This window comes from Miniopterus schreibersii (assembly GCF_964146895.1).
Source record: "Miniopterus schreibersii genome assembly, chromosome: X".
NCBI lineage: Eukaryota > Metazoa > Chordata > Mammalia > Chiroptera > Miniopteridae > Miniopterus > Miniopterus schreibersii.
Genome location: NC_138104.1, coordinates 54,678,972 through 54,700,110, shown reverse-complemented (window position 1 = coordinate 54,700,110; position 21,139 = coordinate 54,678,972). Strand labels below are relative to the sequence as shown.

General features: G+C 38.8%; 1 protein-coding gene and 1 pseudogene across 4 annotated transcripts in view; both read left to right on the top strand.

Moving 5' to 3' along the window:
- The first annotated feature begins 1,454 nt into the window (after nucleotides 1-1,454).
- Nucleotides 1,455-2,335, top strand: LOC308550963 (transcription factor E2F6 pseudogene; annotated as a pseudogene). Its single transcript has one exon. The product of its transcript is annotated as a transcription factor E2F6 pseudogene (transcript).
- Nucleotides 2,336-5,753: 3,418 nt separating this feature from the next.
- The window catches only part of VSIG4 (V-set and immunoglobulin domain containing 4), a 44,634-nt gene continuing 29,248 nt past the window's right edge, over nucleotides 5,754-21,139 (top strand). The window contains exons 1-3 of one of the 3 annotated variants that reach the window (XM_081124811.1): nucleotides 5,754-5,921; nucleotides 12,897-13,253; nucleotides 14,066-14,347. In XM_081124811.1, coding sequence (XP_080980937.1) covers nucleotides 5,867-5,921; nucleotides 12,897-13,253; nucleotides 14,066-14,347 — 694 coding nt within the window. In that variant the 5' untranslated portion in view covers nucleotides 5,754-5,866. The remainder of the gene's footprint in view (nucleotides 5,922-12,896; nucleotides 13,254-14,065; nucleotides 14,348-21,139) is intronic. The other 2 variants (XM_081124810.1, XM_081124812.1) reach the window with 2 other exon arrangements.

Sequence of the window (21,139 nt, the reverse complement as noted above, 5' to 3'; positions counted from 1 at the left end):
TATTGAGTATCTATGTCAGGCACAGTTTTAGAAATGGAGGATCTAGCAATGAACATTAAATACAAAATTTCCTGCTTTCATGGCTTACATTCTAGAGTGGGAGGCAAACAACAAACAAGTAAACAAGTAAATATACATTGTATCAAGTAGTGGTGAATTCTACAAAGAAAAAGTAAATCAGTGTAAAGGAGTAAAGAGTGACAGAAAGGACACAAGAGTAAATACAATAATAGCCACCCGAGGGGTCATAAATATCAAATGAAATAATCCACACAAAGTGCTTAGTACAGTGCCTGGAAAGCTAAAGGACAATAGTGTGGCAAAGACCTGGGGCAGGGGGAGGGTGCAGGGTAGGAGGGGTGGGTGTGGGGTAGAAGGGGACAAATGTAATTGTTTCAACAATAAAGATAAATTAAAAATTTCTGGAAATGTTGGAAGGAAGGAAGGAAGGAAGGAAGGAAGGAAGGAAGGAAGGAAGGAAGGAAGGAAGGGAGGGAGGGAGGGAGGGAGGGAGGGAGGGAGGGAGGGAGGGAGGGAAGGAAGGAAGGAAGGAAGGAAGGAAGGAAGGAAGGAGAAGAAAGAAAGAAAGAAAGAAAGAAAGAAAGAAAGAAAGAAAGAAAGAAAGAAAGAAAGAAAGAAAGGAAGGAAGGAAGGAAGGAAGGAAGGAAGGAAGGAAGGAAGGAAGGAAGGAAGGAAGAAAGAAAGAAAGAAAGAAAGAAAGAAAGAAAGAAAGAAAGAAAGAAAGAAAGAAAGAAAGAAAAGAAAGAACAAAAAAGAAAGAAAGAAGAAAGAAAGAAAGAAAGAAAGAAAGAAAGAAAGAAAGAAAGAAAGAAAGAAAGAAAGAAAGAAAGAAAGAAAGAAAGAAAGAAAGAAAGGAAGGAAGGAAGGAAGGAAGGAAGGAAGGAAGGAAGAAAGAAAGAAAGAAAGAAAGAAAGAAAGAAAGAAAGAAAGAAAGAAAGGATAAAAGAAAAAAAAAGAAAGAAAGAAGAAAGAAAGAAAGAAAGAAAGAAAGAAAGAAAGAACAAAAAAGAAAGAAAGAAGAAAGAAAGAAAAAGAAAGAAAGAAAGAAAAAGAAAGAAAGAAAGAAAGGAAGGAAGGAAGGAAGGAAGGAAGGAAGGAAGGAAGGAAGGAAGGAAGGAAGGAAGGAAGGAAGGAAGAAAAAGAGTATTACACATACAGGAAGATCATTGGGAAGGCGTCCTGAGTCATGGGTCACCCTTCTCTCGTCGAGGCTGCGCCATAACTCCCTGGACCATGGTGCAATGGCGCATTAGTTCATGGCCTGGCCTAGCCAGGTGAACCTTTGAGCAGGCCTTGAGCCCAGTTACAGTTCATGTCTGGCAGTGGGAACCTGCGTGTTGGGAGTGGTGTCTGACCTGTCCAAGAGATGGTGGGAGAGCTCAGAGGTGCTAGGGCCAAGGGCTGCTAGGGCCAGGAGCTGCTAGGTGGGCAGCATGAGTCAGCAGCAGCTGGCTAGAAAGTTGACCAGCCTGCTGGTGGACCCAGCAGAGGAGATGAGAGGGTGTGCTGCCAGTGTTGATGCCCCATCAATGTGGAGGGCCTATTGCCATCAAAAGTAAGGATCAATTTCTTTTAAAAAGGGTATTAATTTAGAACATAATGTACAGTATGTGTCCATGAATAAAGCTCTAAAATTGAAGAGACCTCATTTTGATATATCACTGGTTTATTTAACTCTGAAATGTATGGATCTTGTCAGAAATGTTCCTGGAGTATTTTTGACATAAATAAGGTTGCAATAAAACAAAGAGTATGAAAACGAAGAGGTATGACATCATCAATGTCTTAAGTGGAATTGACCTAGTTTTAAAAAAATCTAAGAATCATATTTGATGGGTAGGGTCTGATCTCAGCAATTTTGGAACAGTGACCCAACAGATAAAAGCTGCCAGAGGAACTTTCTGACTTATCAGCAATGGAAGATGCTCTGGATGAGTTAAAAACTGTGCTCCACAGCTGTTTAACAGATGACAAAGAAAATAAAAGACTAGCATTTATGACATATCAAGATATTCATAACATTAAAGCCTTCTAGGAACAGATTGTTATTGCAGTTAAAGTTCCAGCAGAAACCAGATTGGATGTCCCAGTTCCCAGAGAACACTCTATCAAAGTAAGTTTATGGAACACCAAAAGGTCCATTAATGCCTATTTGTGCGAAGTAGGCTTGGATTGCTCAAGTAATAAGGTGTGTGAAGGTGTAGGAACCTCTTCGTCTGAAAGCAAACACCCACAACATCCTGATAAAAAAGAAAATCCTTGCTCTGGCCAGTTTTGCTCAGTGGTTAGAACGTTGGCACACACCAAACTGTAGTGGGTTAGATTCCTGGTCAAGGGCACATACCTGGGTAGGGGCACATGCAGGAGGCAGTCAATTAATAAGTCTCTCTCACATCAATGTTTCTCTCTCTCCCTCCTTCCCTCCTTTCCACTCTTTCTTTAAAAATAAATGGAAAAAAATATCCTCTGGTAAGGATTAACAAAAAGAAAAAAGAAGATCCTCCACTGCAAAATGAAGAATTGCTTGAAGTGAGCAACTGATAGGATTTGAGAATTCGTGTAATCAGTGTTTTTGGAACATCCCTATCAATGACCTATGCATCAAGTTTGATTCTCAAAGCAATAAATGACCAGTGAAGTTCTGTCATTCTCAGTAGCAGCATTAAGGCCAGTAGTTTTTTGAGCAGTTCACTACTTAGATTACTGGAGAGTTATGGTTTCCACATTCGAAAACAATTCTTTTTATAATTATTCATTGCTTTTTGTCAGTGAAATAGACATCCTGCCTACTGAAATAACTTTATCACAAAGGATACCATTAAAACAGATGGTCAGACCTGAAATGGGCAGTTCTCCATAGACTCTGCCCCTTCCTTCAAGGATCATGTGTCTTTATCACAAGAGAAATTGCCTTAACACTGTTCATGTCTGTAATTAGCTATTGTACATTGGATGGATGTACACATGAATCTAAATGTGATTCCTTTGTATATATCTGTATAACATTTAGATTACTAATAAAATATGTCTAAGTGAAATTTTCATCATTGTATAGTCCAAACAATGTATATATGGAAAGTAACAAATTCTCTAATTTCTGTGGTATCTATAACTTATTAGATTTCTCAGAATGAGGGTTAGAAGAGAGTTTTTTCAAACTTCTACACATAGAAGTATCATATATATGCTATACAATTAAAGTTAATAGACTCAAAGAAATTCAGTATGATCAGTATGATTCCTAATGCTAGACTTGAATTTCAAGCTACTTAGAGTTATTGTATTTCAGCAGACCAGTGGCATGATGTAAGCCTTTAAGGACAAGTGTAGAAATGCCATCAAGTAGTGGCTTGATTGCAATACATGAATTCAATTATGGTGAAAGTTGGAAACAATTTTAACCTTTTTGCCAGCAGATTTTATAATATATTTCTGTATGTAGCCTTACTCTTTAATCAAAGGATTTTATTTATAATGAGCTAGTTGTACCCTGCCCTCTGTCCAACTCTAGGCCCCCATTTCCAAGTACCTAGCTAATTCTATCTCACTGGGTAAGTCATTTACCACTCTGTGCCTCAGTTTACTCAATATTTTAGCATTAGACAGTGAACTCCTTGAGGGACTTTGTCTTAATTATTGTTATGCCCAGCACCTTGTCCCATACCTGGCACATAAAAAGTGTTCAGTAAGTGTTTGAACAAACAAAAAACAAATAGTAGCTATCATTGTTATAGTTGTTATTGTATTTATAGTATAGTTTGTTTTTAAAAAATCTGAAAAGATACAAACATCAAGTCTAATAGTGCTCATGTTAAAATTAAGGAAGCTAAGGTTCAGAGACCCTTAACTTGGCCAAAGTCTCAGAATGAAGTAAATGCAGAACCAGGTCTGTCTCTGGACTTCCTGACTTCCCCTTCAGTGCTCTTCTTGCTCAACAGGGCCACTGAGCCCACTGCAGGACTGGAAGTCTTCACCAGAGAAACGCTGTACAGGCTTCCCTGTGTATTTCTTTCTCTTTAGATCCGGGATGTTCTAATAAGAGGCAAACAAGCAGTTTAAAATATACAAATCCACCAGGCCAGGGGTAAACTGACATCAGTCGAATAATACATGGGCTTTCAGATTCTCATCATGTAGAGGGAAAAGTGTGTGTGTGTGTGTGTATGTAGATGTATGGTGGTAGTGGTGGTAGGGTATTGGTTGGAAAATACAAAGTTCGGGGTTCCCTGAGTGAAGACCCAAGAGAAAAGAATGACTAGAAGTTCCAGAGAGGTGGACTGAATGAAGTAACCAAAACACAAGGGGCAACCAAACCAGGAGGATTGAATCTGGGAAGCAGAGGGTTTTGACAGAATTCCATGTGATAATGGCAAGCCCTAAGATACTGGAGTCTCCTTTTAGCTCTTGCAGGACCCCCAGTCATGTGTATGTAATCATCCTTTGGTAAGCATATAGAGGAGATGATGTTTCTCCGTGCAGTCTCACTCCACCTCGTTGCAAAGCTCACTCCTCCTCCAATCAAAGCTTCTCTTACCCTTCTAATTAAAAAGAAAGATAAGATTATATGTTACTTAGAAGCCAGTATGAATTTGAAATGCGTTTCTCCTTTTGGATGTGTTTTATTTTCAAAGCTTAGTAGACTGTGGGCAGTGCCAAACCTAGACATAGACTGCTGGTGGACTTACAATCACTCTTGGGCCTGTGAAGAGAAGCAATTAAGCTTCCTGGGAGGCTTAATGTCATTCTCTCACAGGTCAGGAATTTGTATCAAATGAAAGTCATTGAAAAATTCAAACTAATAGACTTAACCTTCCCTTAAAAATAAATAAAAGATCCCTTATGAGCACTGATGGGAACCCTTCCCACCAAAGAGCTGGAGCTGTGGGAGAAAGTGGTTCATAAAGGTTATTATGCTAAGTGAAAAAATTCAGTCAGAGAACGACAAATACTGTATGATTTCACTTACATGCAGAATCTAAAGAACAAAATAAAAAAAAATAGAAACAGACTCACAGATACAGAGGATAACTAATGGTTGCCAGAAGAGAGGAGGTTGAGGGACTGAGTGAAAAAAGGGATTAAGAAGTATAAATTGGTAGCTACAAAACAGTCACAGAAATGAAAGATATACCATAGGGAATATAGTCAATAATATTGTAACAACGATGTATGGTGCCAAGTGGGTACTGGGAATATCAGAGGAATGTTTTGTAAAGTATATGATTGTTTAACCATTATTCTCTACACCTGAAACTAATACAAAATAATATTGAGTTGAATGTAAACTATAATTGAAAATATTTTTTAAAAAGCTTTTCCAATATGAGATAAGGGGGTATATTCCCTCATGACAGCCTTATCCAGCTGAGCAAGCAAGAGTTAACTGTATGATGCTGAATATTACACAAGCCAGCAAAGTTGATCTCTTCTCCCAAGAACCACCAGAAAGGGAAATATCCCCATATTGGAGGGAGTAGACTCATCCCAAAGGTCACCCACACCTCTAAAGCATGTGAAGGAAACCCCAAATAAACACATCCTGGGAGATCGAAGACCAGAGAGCCCTATTGGCTCCATAGAAAGTCAAGTCAATACCCTAGCGGGGGGAGAAATTGCTTCGCTCACCATTAAATCTTCAACCCCAGGCAAGGGAGGAAGGGGGATACTCATGTGACATGTACTGAAATAAGGAAGGAAGGGAAATATGAGATGGGACTGGGAGTCCAAGTGAGAGATATAGAGAAGGAAGGGACGTGAGAAAGCACAGGCACTGGCAGCCATCAAGAGCTTGAACCTCTTTGACAGCAAGAGGCTAGAAGAAAAGACAGACGTGGCTCTGGCTGTGATGGGATTCTTACTGGGCCTGCTGCTCCTGGGGCACCTAATGGTGGTCACTTATGGTAAGGCAGAAAATGGTGGCCTGGATGCCACTGCTGGTACAGGCAAAAGGCTGGAGAGTGAGGGGTGGGATTGAATGCCTACTGAGGAAAGCCTACTTCTGCTGAGCTAGTTTCTCAGCCAGTGCTCCAGACTCTCTCAGCTTTGGTCAGAAGAGAGGGAGGTAGTTCAAAGCTGGTGAAGAAACCAGGAGGTAAGTTTTCATAGAAATTGAAAAGTATCTTCTCTTGGAAAGTATCCAGATAATTTTGCAGTACTTGTTTTTATCTCTGAGATATTCAGAAGGTGCTCAATGCTACCCAAATCCCTCCACCATCTACTGTCTTTCAACTGAAATTCTACCATTATAGTCACAGAAAGTAAAAGTATACCATAGGGAATAGAATCAATAATATTGTATTAACAATGATCTCTATTAATACACTCATCTCCCAAAGAAGACATGTTGAAGAGCTAGATAGGACCTTAAAAGTAACCTCAATCTACCCTTCACTGTTATCTGTTCACATACTTCCAGTGACTGCTAGTTCACTACTTTTCCAGGTCATCTAGTTTATTCAGGGACATCTCCAACTGTTACAAAAATTCTTCCTCATATTGAACTAAATCCACTTCCCTGTTACTTCTTTCCAAAGGTCCCAACTCTGTTTCTTGGAGACATACAGATTATATCTGCTCCCTCTATACTGTGACAGCCCTTTACATTTCTAAGAATAGATCTCATGTCCCCTTGACTCATTTCTTCTTCAAGCAAAACAGCCCTAGATCCTTCAACTTGTCTTCACAGAACTTAGTTTCTTACCACCTTCTGGGGTAACTCACTTCCCTGTGGACATGACCAAGTTTTTTCTGGGGTAATTGGGAGACTAATGCTGGACACATATTCCAAAAGAGATCTGATTATCCCATAGTAGCATTATTTCCTTCAGTCTTCTTCCATCTTTATTTATAGCCCTGAGAACTGAGATAGCCTTTAAAGAAACTAAGACTGAGTAATAGCTAAATGCAACCCATGATAGGTTAAAGGATTTCTTGCTGCATCTCTGCTTGTTTCATATTCTTAAAGGGAGAGGCTGGATGGTGTTAACTTGATGTCCTTTGTATGGTCAGAAAGAATCCAGCTTTCCATAGCTGACTCAGTTTAGATTATCTTATCCTGGGGCCCTGGGGCCCATAAAATTCTGTAACTTCAAGCTAGAATTAAGTCATCTGAAAGGGAAAAACATTGGTGGCAGAATTAATGCTCCTAAAATAGTGTTCTTCCTAGAACTACAATATTTTCATTTTCTAACACATTTTAGAGTGCACTTGCCTACCTTCAAATGTGTTGGTTTGAGGTGGGACTAATACAGGCAGGGTTGGGGTTCATGGGAACATTTTTTAAATGTTAAATTTAAATCATGTGTGGGCATGCATGTGAGAGCTCATATGTTTATTGTGTCATCCTCAGACTCTAAGGTCCTCCAGACTGGGGAGCAGGGCTTTCATTTGAGTAGAGGGTCTTACACTATAGACCTGAGATTCAGGACATACTGAATGGCCAATCATGCCTTCTTCTCCCTGGAATTTAGTGTCCCCAGCTTATTTGTATAGTGAGGAGATCGGCTTGGCTGGCCTCAAAGGGCCCTGCCAACTGGACAGCTGTTTAGGGCTGTGGCTTCATCTCTAAAAAGCCTCTAGGGACTTGAATCAGCTGTTAAGTCTAAGACACAGGTTGAAATAATCATAATAAAAATAAATCATAATATTTGCATTTTATAAACATTATAAAATTTTATAAACATATGTTATTTAAGTTAATACTCTATCTAGGAGGCACCCCAAAAGAGGAAAAGTTATAAGACAAAGGAATATGGGGTCATGGGGAGATATTACCTTCTGTGTAATAGTGACAGGAAAAAAATTCAAAACGGGACATAGATTAGTTCTGTAAAGGGGACCAGTCAGAAAACTAGGTCTTTCCTTTCTTTAGGACCATTATACAGGTCCTAGACTTTTGCTTTCATAAGTCCAGGTCCTAGACTAGAATGAGCCTCAGTACTGTTCCTTCTTTCTCAAGTTAAACCCGTTTCCAGCAAAGCTCCTTGAGTCAAAGCTAAGCCCTGGTCTTTCTCCTGATGGTGTGTGTGTGTGTGTGTGTGTGTGTGTGTGTGTGTGATATTTGAATAAAATTAAATTTTTTCCTGGGGGAAAAGAGCAAGGGTTTAAAGTTCTAGGAAAGGGAGGAGATTAAAGATGGTGGTGGACTGAGTGGAAGTTACACTGGCACCCTCCTAGGACCAAATGGGAATTACAACTAAAATATAGAAAAACCATCCTGATTAATCAGCTGCAACTAAAGATGAGCTGGAGAGCACCCTTATAACCAAGGAGGAAAAGTAGAGACTGCATAGAGACTGGTAGGAAGTACAGGGATGAGAGAGGGCTGGCTGGACTCCCACATGCATCAGCTGAAGGTCCAGAGGGATATCTCCCCTGTGGGGGGGTTCCCACTGAGGACTCTGAGGCCTAAACCACAGGTTGGGCTTCCTAGCCAAGAGCACTAAAACTGAGAATGGTGCCCACATAACATCTGGCTGTGAAAAGCAGCAGGTTTCTGTCTTCAAGGGAGAAACAGCTGGAAATACAGACACTCTCTTAAAGAATCACACACAAATTTTCATGTGTAGCCACTCACCTTGGGCCCCAGCAGAGGGAGGGTAGAGTGGACTGTAGCTGTGTGAGGAGAATCTAGGGTTGCAGGCTCTGGGGCTAGAGCTCAGAAGACAACCTTCTGGATTCCTGTGCTGAGTCATTTCCCCATACTGCAAAGGACATCTTTCTCAGGCAGACATTTACCTTCCAAGCAGCTTTTGCCTGCTGGGGAAGCAATGGTCCTACCCCAATGGGAAACCCCTCACCTTACCCTGTAGAGTTTCTACAGCCTGAGGATCACTAAGAGAATCAGATTAATCAGCCTGTCAGAGTGCTTGACACTTTACCTGGCCTGCTTCTGGACCCAGGCCTTGGAAAAACAAATTTTGGTGTGCATCTTGGTAATGTCCAAAAGCACCCAGCCCCAAGAGAGGGGACCTCAAGCTGTGGGTTGTTAATAGGTCTAAAGAGGGTACTCAAGGAGAGTAACAAACAGTGTCTGACATTGGCCTGCACCAGAGACCTTCCAAAAAGACTGAGATTCCTAGCAGTCTTACTTAATACATAGAAACAAACCCAAATAGGCAGCCAAAATAGGGAGACCAAAAAACAAGCCCCAGATGAAAGAACAAGAGAAGCCTTCAGAAAAAGAGCTAACTGAGATGGAGATAAGCAATCAAATATAGAGTTCAGAATACTGATTGTAAGGATGCTCAACAGTATGGAAAGAGATATGGAAACTCTGAAGGAAATTAAGAATGGCATAACAGAAATAAAGAATACATTGAAAGGAATAAACAGGAGATAAGAGGAAGCTGAGGATCAGATCAGCAAATTAGCTGACAGGGTAGAAAAAATCAATCAGAGAATCAAAAAAGAAAAAACAATTTAAAAACAGGAGGACAGTCTAAGGGAGCTGTGGACAACATGAAATGTAATATTCGCATCATAGGAGGGCCAGAGGAGGTCAAAAGTAAGCAAGGGTTAGAGAACCTGTTTGAAGAAATAAAGGCAGGAAACTTCCCAAACATGGTCAAGGAAAAATTCACACAATTTCAGGAGGCAAAGAGAGTCCCAAGCAAGAAGAACCCAAAGCGGCCCACACCCAGGTACATCATAATTAAAATGCCAAAAATTCAAGTCAAAGAGAGAATCTTAAAGGCAACAAGGGAAAAGCAATCTGTTACCTACAAAGGAGGTCCCATAAAGCTGTCAGCTAACTTCTCATCAGAAACTCTACAGCCAGAAAGGAATGACATGAGGTATTCAAGGTAATGAAAAACAAGGATCTGAAACCAAGACTACTGTATCCAGCCAGGCTATCATTCAAAATAGATGGTGAAATAAATAGCTTCTCAGACAAAAAAAAAAAAAAGGCTAAAGAAGTCTATCACCACCAAACCAGCATTGCAGAAAATGTTAAAGGGACTGTTGTAATAATAAAAAGAGAGAGAAAAACATAGGTATAAAGAATTAAAATGGCAATAAATAAGGCCCTATGAATAATAACCTTAAGGACTTTAAAGGATAGATCAACAGTGATACAGTCAGAGTTGTGGACTTTAACACCCTTCTGACTTCACTGGATAGGTCTTCCAGACAGAAAGTCAACACAGAAATAGTGACTCTAAAGGGCTCACTAGATCGGATGGATTTAGTTGGTATTTATAGAACATTTCACCCCAGAGCTGCATAATATACATTCTTCTCAAGTGCACATGGGCCATGCTCAAAGATAGACCAACTATTAGGACACAAAACAAGTCTCTACAAGTTCAAGAGGACTGAAATCATGTCAAGCATCTCAGATCAGAATGACATGAAATTAGAAGTCAACTACAGTAAAAAAGATATTCAAACACATGGCAACTAAATAGCATGTTATTAAACAAAGAATGAGTTACCAATAAGATCAAGAAATAAATAAAAAACTTCCTAGAAACAAATGAAAATGAACACACAACAACCCAAAAATCTATGGAACACAGTGAAAGCAGTCATAAGAGGGAAGTTCATAGCACTACAGGCCTACCTCAAAAAGTAAGAAAAATTTTTAGTAAACTAGCTAACCTTACAACTTAAAGAATTAGAAAGCTCCCCTGTGAAGCCATCTGGGCCAGGGCTTTTGTTTGCTGCGAGTTTTTTTGTTTTTTTAATTATTATTACTGCTTTGATTTCATTGTTATTAGCCTATTCAGGTTTTCTGATTCTTCCTGATTCAGTTTTACATGATCTCACTCATATGTGAAATCTAATAAACAAAATAGACTGAGGAACAAAATAGACCCAGAGACATAGAAGCATGGAACAGACTGGTGAATCTCAGTGAGAAGACGGGGGTGGAGGAGGGGGCGGGGAGAGATTAATAAAAGAACTTATATGCATATATGCATAACCCATGGACACAGACAGTGTGGTGAAGGCCTGGGGGCTGGGGCAGGTGCTGGGTAGAGGCCTCAATACTGAAAAAAAGGGAGGATATCTGTAATCCTTTCAACAATAAAGATAAATTTTAAAAATAAAATTCTAGGAAAGGTTTTTTTAGAAAGTAGCCAGCAGATGGGAGAATTCTTTTCCAGGCAGTCAGAGGATACTATTCAGCCTTAGGATAGCATCCCTTTAAACCATCTCAAGTAGGCCCAGGTAATGGCCTACTGAAGCCAGAAACCCCTTAAGTTTAGTAAGTCAAGAAAGTAAGAAAGCAGTATAGCTTCTGAAAGCTTTTATTCTAAGTCTCCAGGCCCAGCTGTGCTCCTGCTATCTGTGTAACTTTGGATAAGCATCTTCCTCTCTCTGGGCCTCAGCCTTACCCATATGTACCATGAGGGAATGCCATTAAGTGGTTTCTAAAAGCCCTTAGACCTATGCAATTTTAGAACTCTCCAAAATACTATCTTGCCTGGTCCCTCAAGACCTGTTGCACCAAATACCTAATCATTTGATGGTTTTCATGGGTCCATAGTGGGCAGAGCATCCCCTCAGGTTTGGAGGCTTTCCTGAAAAAAAATTTTCCCTACCCAATCTTCCAGGAAAGTCAGGGGTATTGCTTAATTTGGCCAACATTTCACATTGACTGCTATGCCAGCCCTGTTTTTAGAGGTAAAGGCTACCGTATGCTCGTTGGCTTCCCTACAACCCAGGGATGGCCTATTACCTGCCCATAACATGCTTTGTTCCATCAGGCTGGGAAGGGTAATTTTCTTACCTGCTTATGTCTTAACTTCTCCTTCGGGTCATTATTAAATCTGACTGTGATCCAATCTAATTAATCTGTCCACCTTGGGGAAAACATAGTGAAGGCTTCTATAGGATAAAAGATACAAGATAAATATGAGAAGTTTCTCTTGAGGCATGGGACTCGCATTTATCGAACACCTACTGAATGCCAACCACTATGCTAGGTGCTTTCATACCTATGAGCTCATTTTATCTTCACTCATGATCTCACTCATATGTAGAATCTAAGGTTTATTATCATCTCCATTTTATTGATAAAGCTCAGACAGGTCTAGCAATTTACTCAAGGTCACACAGAGAGATACATGGTAGAACAGACCTTGGATTTATATTGGTGTTATTATTCTTACTCATCATGCAGTCTTTCACTACTCTCCTGATTTCACTAGGTGCTCTTACTCAATGTGTGTTTAGGTTATCTGAGTACCACAGGGATTGTTGGAAGGTATAAGTCAATGCTATTTAGGTTACCTTCACTTTGGAGATCAAAATACATAAGGAGTAGTATAATGTTACCTTTCTTGTGATGCCCTGTGCCTACCATACACTCTCTCTTTATGCTGTTAATGAACAAGTAGGAAGAAGAGGAGAAAGAACACAAAAAAGAAGGAAGATGAAGAGAAAGATGAAAGGATGAGTGGAAGAAGAGAGGGGAAGAAACAAAGTAAAAAGGGAATAAAACATGCAAACCTATTCTGAGATGGAAGAGTTATGTTTGATCTAATACTAAAAGTGACTTCCAGGATTGGAAAATTAGGACTGGCTGTCCATGTTCTTGACAGACCAGAGTGAACTATGTGAGAATCCCGGACTAGTTCCCAGAGACAGTAATGTGAGCATGTGAGCCAGGCCCTGCAGTTTCCCCAAGGTTAGAGGGAAGACATACATCCATATAGACAAAGACATTTTTAGGTGCTCCAGATGTCCTCACAGCAGAATGCTGCTTTGTTCCACAGGAAGGGAGTGTGAGAATGTTTTTAAGAAAAGGGGAGGGAGATTTGGGAGGACTGGAAGAACATTAGTGGAAAAGGTGCTCTTTGGCTTCCCTACAACCCAGGTGAGTGTGCCACCTATGTCTGCATTCTTCTTCTGTCGCCCATCTTTAGGCCATCCCGTCCTTGAAGCACCTGAGAGTGTGACAGGGCCCTGGAAAGGGGATGTGAATATTCCCTGCACTTATCGTCCTCTGAAAGGCTACACTCAAGTCTTGGTAAGATGGCTGGTACAACGTGGCTCAGACCCAGTTACCATCTTCCTACGTGACTCCTCTGGAGATCATATCCAGCAAGCAAAGTACCGGGGCCGCCTGCACATTAACCATGAGGTTCTAGGAGATGTGTCCCTCCAACTGAAGACCCTGGAGATGGATGACCGGAGCCACTACACTTGTGAAGTCACTTGGGAGACCCGTGATGGCAACCAAGTGGTGAGAGATGAGATCATTGAACTCCGTGTCCAGAAACGTGAGTCACTGTGGGGATAGGAAAGCACTGATAGGACTATAATCCTAGAAAACCCTGAGAAACCCAGGCACATTTGTGCTAATCAGAGGAAGTGGACAGGTGGAGTATCTTCAGGGTCATCACTTTCATGGCACAATTTTATTTATTATTTATTTATTTATAAATATATCTTTATTGTTTTCATAGAGAGGAAAGGAGAGGGATAGAGAGATAGAAACATCAATGATGAGAGAGTCATTGATCGGCTGTCATGGCACAATTTTAAAAGTGTTGGGAAGGGTCCTTGGCCTTCAAATCTCTACTCCTTCAAGTGTCCTTGAAATTTTAGCATACATAGTCTTGTTGCCCTCCTTTGGCTCTGGGCTGTAAAACTCATAAAAATGAGTAAATATTACCAGGATATTGGAGAGTGAATTGATGCTGACAGAGAAACTCTGGGGAAAGGGATGCAAGATTTAGCCAAGATGACTTTTGTTGACAATTATACAAATATCTGTCCCTATAATCCAAAAACTGAAAATAATCCTCAAACCCTATTTGAGCTTAAAAAAGTGATATTATCATTTTACAGTCCATTTATTTTTAACTCCAGATAATCCCAAACTCAGATAATACAAAACAGTATCTAATTTTATAAAGGAAGCTATTTTTATTTGCATTGTACTCTTTGCTTCTTCCCTCCAAGGTCAGGAGCCCTTTTAGTTCCCTTTGCAGATATGTACATACCCTTATACCAGGAAAAGTTGATTCAGCCTTGTGTTCCCATTCCCTTATAACTTACCAGAGCCTCCTCTCTTGTCTTCCCTTTGCAGTCCCTGCTTCCAAGCCCACAGTGACAACTGGCAGTGGCTATGGCTTCACAGTGCTCCAAGGAATGAGGATTAGCCTTCAATGCCAGGCTCAGGGTTCTCCTCCCATAAGTTATGTTTGGTACAAGGAACAGGCTAACAACCCAGAACCCATCAAAGTAGCAACCTTGAGTATATTACTTTTCAAGCCTGCAGTGGTGGCTGACTCAGGCTCCTATTTCTGTACCGCTAAGGGTCGCATAGGCTCTGAGCAATGCAGTGACATTGTGAAGTTTGTGGTCAAAGGTGAGTAACATTCTCTACTGGTGAGCATCTCCATGGACAACCTGATTCCAGATATACCTCAGTAGAGTGTCTTTATTACAGAGAATAGAGATTGATGTGTGTGTGTGTATGTGTGTGTGTATTGAGGCTGGAGGGGTACTGAGTTGTAAAATCACAAAGAAATAAAAATTCTGGACTGGGGAAAATAGGGCTGGATATAATGCTTGTCATATTGTAGGTTAAGTAAATAAAGATGATAAAGGGAAAAGTGAAATTTACTAGGTACATAGTTTCTTTTCACTTCCCTCACTTTTTCCTAAAGCCAACTATAAGTTCTAGTTGAGGAGTCAATGAAGATTGACTGGTTAATCATGGTCTAGCTATTTCTTACAGCACTATCCTGGGAGCACTACAAATTGTGTATATAAAGACTGTAGACGAGTTTAAATGAACAGTCCAGCAGTGATGTCTAAATGAGTCTTGCTGCCTTCCAACAGATCTCCTTGGAAGGGAAGACATGTATTCCCACGAGCCTGCCATTTCTCAAAACATTTTGGGAACAAACTGCTTTTAGGGAATTATCCTCAGAACCTCCTGAAAATTACTATCCTCTGAGGATAGTTCTATATAAGGAAAGTCAAACTGGCTGTCACCAGTTTTGTTAGAAAAGTGATGTTAGTTTGAAATTCCTGTGCTTGACTGAAGGGATTTTTTTCCCAAGTTAAGTTGTAGTGATAATGTGCATGCTGTAGGTTTTGATCTGTTAGTTTTGGGAAAATAAAGGGCTGTCTCACTCTGAGACATTTATATGAATACTGGCCCAGTTCTCTGAAAGTTTACAATCTGCTCAGAGAGAGCAGGGAATCTCCAGCAAGTCCAAGAATGTGTACTTCATAGAGAAACATGTTGAACATTTTCACCTTTCTGTAAGTTAGTTCCTAGACCATCTGGTCAGGACCTTGTTCACAACAAATCAACCTGTATATTTCCTATCACAGTCCATGCTTACAGGCAACAAAGCAATGCTCATGATTGCCCCTAGTGACAGATAAGGAAACAGGCTCAGAGAAATTACTCTCAACCTTCCACCTTTTCTGCTCTGAGCCAAGCTTCTCTCTCTTGGATTTTTTTTTACATGCCCCCTTCTCCACTTAAACCTTGACCCATGAGTCTGGTCCCCTGTTTCATATCTACCCTACATAGTTCTCAGCCCCTCATCCCTCTGCCTTACCCGCTGTGCTCTTTCTCAGCTCTGCGATGGCCCTACAGATCATGTCTTTGCTCATGCCTTGGACTGACAAGCTCTATTCGCAAAAAAAGACAGATATGCATTGTTCCATGTTAGTTTTATGCTCTGTGACATCCACTTCTTCTCCCCATGCTGTATGCCAATACCTTTTCTCATCTTTGTCCTATTCCTAATATCAGATATTCATCTTCCCCTTATCTAAGAAGATCAAGAAGCTCCTCAGATGTGAATTCTATCAACCACCTTCTCTACCTTAACATTTCACAGCAAACCCTCTACCTGGGATCTTAACCTCAGCTACTCCAACTCCTTGTTCCACCCATTATCCTCTACCTAAGCTTAATATGTATGTATATATGTATACACACACACACGTATATATATAAGCCTAACATATAAGTATAAATAACATATATGAATTTTACATTAAATATTATTTTGTGTTAGTTTTACGTGAACAGCATAGTGGTTAAACAATCATATACTCTACAAAGTGATCCCCCAAATGTTTCAAGTACCCACCTAGCACCATACATTTTTATTATAATATTATTAATTATATTCCCTATGCTGTACTTTACATAACCATGTCAATTTTGTATCTTCCAATTAGTAACTCTTAATCCCTTCATATTTTTTACTGAGACCACCAAACTTCCTCCCCTCTGGCAACCATCAGTCTGTTCTCTGTATCTATAAGTCTGTTTCTATATTATTTGTTCATTTATTTAGTTATTTAAATTCCACATATAAGAAAATCATATGGTATTTGTCTTTCTCTCACTGACTTATTTCACTTAGCATAATACCCACTAGGTCCATCCATGCTGTGACAAATGGTAAGATTTCACTCTTTTTTATGGCCAAGTAATATTCCATTATATATATATATATATATATATATATATATATATATATATATATGTATATGTATATATGTATATATATGTATATATGTGTGTGTGTGTATATATATATATATATATATATATATATATATATATATATATATCACCACTTTCTTCTTTAAAAAATGTACCTTTATTGTTGAAAGTATTACAGATATCCCCTTTTCCCCCTCATTGGTTTCCTCCACTGAGCATCCACTCCCGCCCCCAAGGTGTTCTTCACACTATTGTCTGTGTCCATGGGTTATGCATATATGCATGTAAGTTCTTTGATTAATCTCTGCCCACCCACTCCCCCACCCTTGCCTTCCCTCTGAGATTCATCAGTCTGTTCCAAACTTCTATGTCTCTGGATCTATTTTGTTCATCAGTTTATTTTGTTTATTAGATTCCACATATGAGTGAGATCATGTGATATTTGTCTTTCTCTGACTGGCTCATTTCACTTAGCATAATACTCTCCATGTCCATCCATGCTTTCCCAAGGCTATAAGAGACCCTTCTTTTTTGCAGCTTCATAGTATTCCATGGTATAAATGTACCACAAGTTTTTATCCACTTATCTATTGATGGGCACCCGAGCTGTTTCCAAACATAGAGATGCATAAATTCTTTCCGATTGGTGTTTCAGGATTCTTAGGATATATTTCTAGAAGTGGGATCACTGGGTCAAATGGCAGTTCAATTTTTAATTTTTTAAGGAATCTCCATACTGTTTTCCACAGTGGCTTCACCAGTCTGCATTCCCACCAGAAGTGTACTAAGATTCCCCTTTCTCCAAATCCTCTCCAGCACTTGTCATTTGATGATTTGTTGATGGTAGCCATTCTGACAGGTGTGAGGTGGTATCTCATTGTTGTTTTAATTTGCATCTCTCTGATGATAGTGACTTTGAGGATTTTTTCATATGTCTCTTAGCCATCTGTATGTCAACTTTGGAGAAGTGTCTATTGGGTCCTTTGCCCCATTTTTTAATTGGATTGTTTTTCTTTTGTTAAGTAGAGTGAGTTCCTTAAATATTTTGGAAATTAACACCTTATCAGGTGTATCGTTGGCAAATATGTTCTCCCATACAGTGGGCTCATTTTCATTTTGTTGATTATTTATTTTGCTGTGCAGAGGCTATTTATTTTAATGTAGTCTCATTCGTTTATTTTGTCCTCTGTTTACCTTGTCCTAGGAGATGTATCAGCAAACATATTGCTACCAGAGATGTCAGATTTTGCTGCCTACATTTTCTTCTAAAATTTTTATGGTTTCACAACTTACATTTAAGTCTTTTATCCATTATTAGTTTATTCTTGTGTATGGTGCCAGTTGGTGGTCTAGCTTCATTTTTTTGCATGTACCTGTCCAATTTTCCCATTACCATTTATTAAAGAGACTGTCTTTACTCCATTGTATGTTCTTTCCTCCTTTATCAAATATCAATTGAGAATAATGGCTTGGGTCAATTTCTGAGTGCTCTGTTCTATTCCATTGATCTATATGTCTGTTCTTGTGACAGTACCCAGCTGTTTTGTTTACAGTGGCTTTGTAGTATAACTTGATATCTGGTATTGTGACCCTTCCAACTTTGTTCTTTCTCAAGTTGGCTGCAGCTATTTGGGGTGCTTTTTTGTTTTGTTTTGTTTTTTGTTCCATATAAATTTTTGAAATTTTTGTTCTAGATTTGAGAAATATGCTGTTGGTATTTTAATAGGGATTACAATGAATTTATACATTGCTTTGGGAATATGGACATTTTAATGATGTTAATTCTACAAATCCATGAACATGGTACATTCTTCTAGTCCTTTATATCTTCCTCTATCTCTTTTTTTGACATCCTGGAGTTTTCTGAGTAAAGGTCTTTTACCTCCTTGGTTAAGTTCATTGCTAAATAACTTAATTTTTTGTTGTTGTAGTAAATGGGATTGTTTCTTTAATTTCTATTTCTGAGAGTTCATTGTTGATGTATAAAAATGCCATCCATTTCTGGGTGTTAATTTTGTATCCTGCTACATTGCTGAATTCATTTATTAAATCTAGTAGTTTTTCTGTAGATTCTTTAGGATTTTCTATGTACAATATCATGTCATCTGAAAATAATGACAGTTTTACTTCCTCTTTTCCAATTTGAATGCCTTTTATTGTTTCTTCTTGTATAATTGCTATGGCTAGGACTTCCAGTACTATGTTGAATAAGACTGGTGAAAGTGGACATCCTTGTCTTGTTCTTGATTTTTTTTTTTTTTAATTCTGTGTCTTCCCGAATGTGTACTTCTTAATCCCTTCACCATTTTCACCCCATCCCCCAACACTCCTCTCCTCTGACAACCATCAGTCTGTTTTCTTTATCTAAGAGTCTATTTCAATTTTGTTTGTCCATTTATTTTATTCTTAGAATTCCACATGTAAGTGAAATCATATGGCATTTGTCTTTCTCTGTCTGACTTATTTCCCTTAGCACAATGCCCTCTAGATCCATCCACAGTGTCACAAATGGTATGAAGTCATTCTTTTTTTTTTAGTATGTTTACTTTTTTCTTAAAGTTTCTTTATCTTTATTGTTGAAAATATTACAGATGCCCCCTTTTTATCCCCATTGATCCCCTCCACCCTGCATCCATCCCACTCCTAGGCCTTACCCAGACCAGTGTCTGTGTCCATGAGTTATGCCAATAAGCATATAAGTTCTTTGATTAATCTCTCCCCACCCAATCCCTCCTCCCTACCTTCCCTCTGAGATCCCTCAGTCTGTTCTATGCTTCTATGTCTCTGGATCCATTTTGTTCATCAGTTTATTTTGTTTTTATATTTCACATATAAGTAAGATCATGCGGTACTTGTCTTTCTCTGACTGCCTTATTTCACTTAGCATAATACTTTCTAGTTCCCTCCATGCTGTCCCAAAAGATAAAAGATTCTTCTTTTTTACAGCTGCATGGTGTGAATGTCCGAATTTCCTGATTTTAAGGAAAATGTTTTTAGTTTTTGACCATTGAAAATGATATTGACTGTAAGTTTGTCATATATGGCCTTTATTATGTTGAGGTATGATCCTTCTATGCCCACTTTGCTGATACTTTTTAAAAAAAATAGGTGCAGGATTTTGCAGAATGCTCTTTCTGCATCTATTGATATGATCATGTGATTTTTCTCTTTCAATTTGTTTAAGTGATGCATCACATTTATTGGTTTGCAAATATTGTACTATCCTTGTATACTTGGAATAAATCCCACTTGGTCATAGTGTATGATCTTTTTAATTTATTGATGATGGATCTGATTTGCTAATATCTTGTTGAGGATTTTAGCATCCATGTTCATCAGGGATACTGGCCTATAATTCTCTTTCTTTGTAGTGTCTTTATCTGGTTTTGGAATTAGGCTAATGCTGGCCTCATAAAAAGAGCTTGTAAGTAGTCTTTCCTCTTGTGTATTTTGGAATATTTTGAGAAGGATAGGTGTTAGTTCTTCTTTGAATGTTTGGTAAAACTCCCCTGTGAAGCTGTCCAGACCATGGCTTTTTTGTGCTGGAAGTTTTTTGATTACCGCTTCAATTTCATCAGTAGCTATTGGCTTATTCAGGTTTTCTGACTTTCTGATTGAGTTTTGGAAGATTGTATTTTTCTAGGAATTTTTCCATTTCATCCAGGTTGACCAGCTTGTTTTTATATAGTTCTTCATAGTATCTTTCTTACAGTCCTTTGTATTTCTATTGGGTCAGTTGTTACTTCAACTCTTTTGTTTCTGATTTTATTTATTTGGGTCCTATCTCTTTGTGTCTTGATAGGCCTGGCTGAAAGTTCATCAATTTTGTTTATCTTTTCAAAGAACCAGTTCTTGGTTTCATTGATTTTTGTATTGTTTTTTGTTTTTTTTTTAGTCTCTATGTCATTTATTTCCACTCTGATCTTTATTATTTCCTTCCTTCTAGTTACCCTAGGCTTTTCTTGTTGTTCTCTTTTTAAGTCTTTAAGTTGTAAGGTCAGAGAGTTTATTAGAAGTTTTTCTTGGTGTTTGTTTTTTTTAGGTAAGCCTGCAGTGCTATGAACTTCCCTCTCAGGACTGCTTTCATTGTGTCCCATAGATTTTGGGTTGTTTTGTGTTCATTGTCACTTGTTTCCAGGAAGTTTTTGATATCTTCCTTGATCTCCTTTGTAACCTATACATTGTTCGATAACATGCTATTTAGTCTTCATGTATTTGAATGTTTTTTAGTGCTTTTCTTGTAGTTTATTTCTAGTTTCATGCCATTGTGATCTGAGAAGATGCTTGATATGATTTCAATCTTCTTGAACTTGCAGAGACTTGTTTTGTGTCCTAACATGTGGTCTATTTTGAGAATGTCCCATGTGCACTTGAGGAGAATGTATATTCTGCAGCTTTGGGGTGAAAGATTCTGTAAATGTCTTAATTTTTTGTGATCTAGTGTGTCATTTGGGATCGCTGTTTTCTCCTTGATTTTTTTCTCTAGATCTATCCAGTAATGTCAGTGGGGTCTTAAATTGCCCTTCTATGATTGTATTGCTGTCATTCTCTCCCTTAAAGTCCTACAGAAGTTTTTTTTTTTTGTTTTTTTTTTTTATATTTGGGTGTTCCTATATTTGGTGCATATATGATTACCAGGGTTATATCCTCCTGTTGGATCAATCCCTTTAGTATTATGCA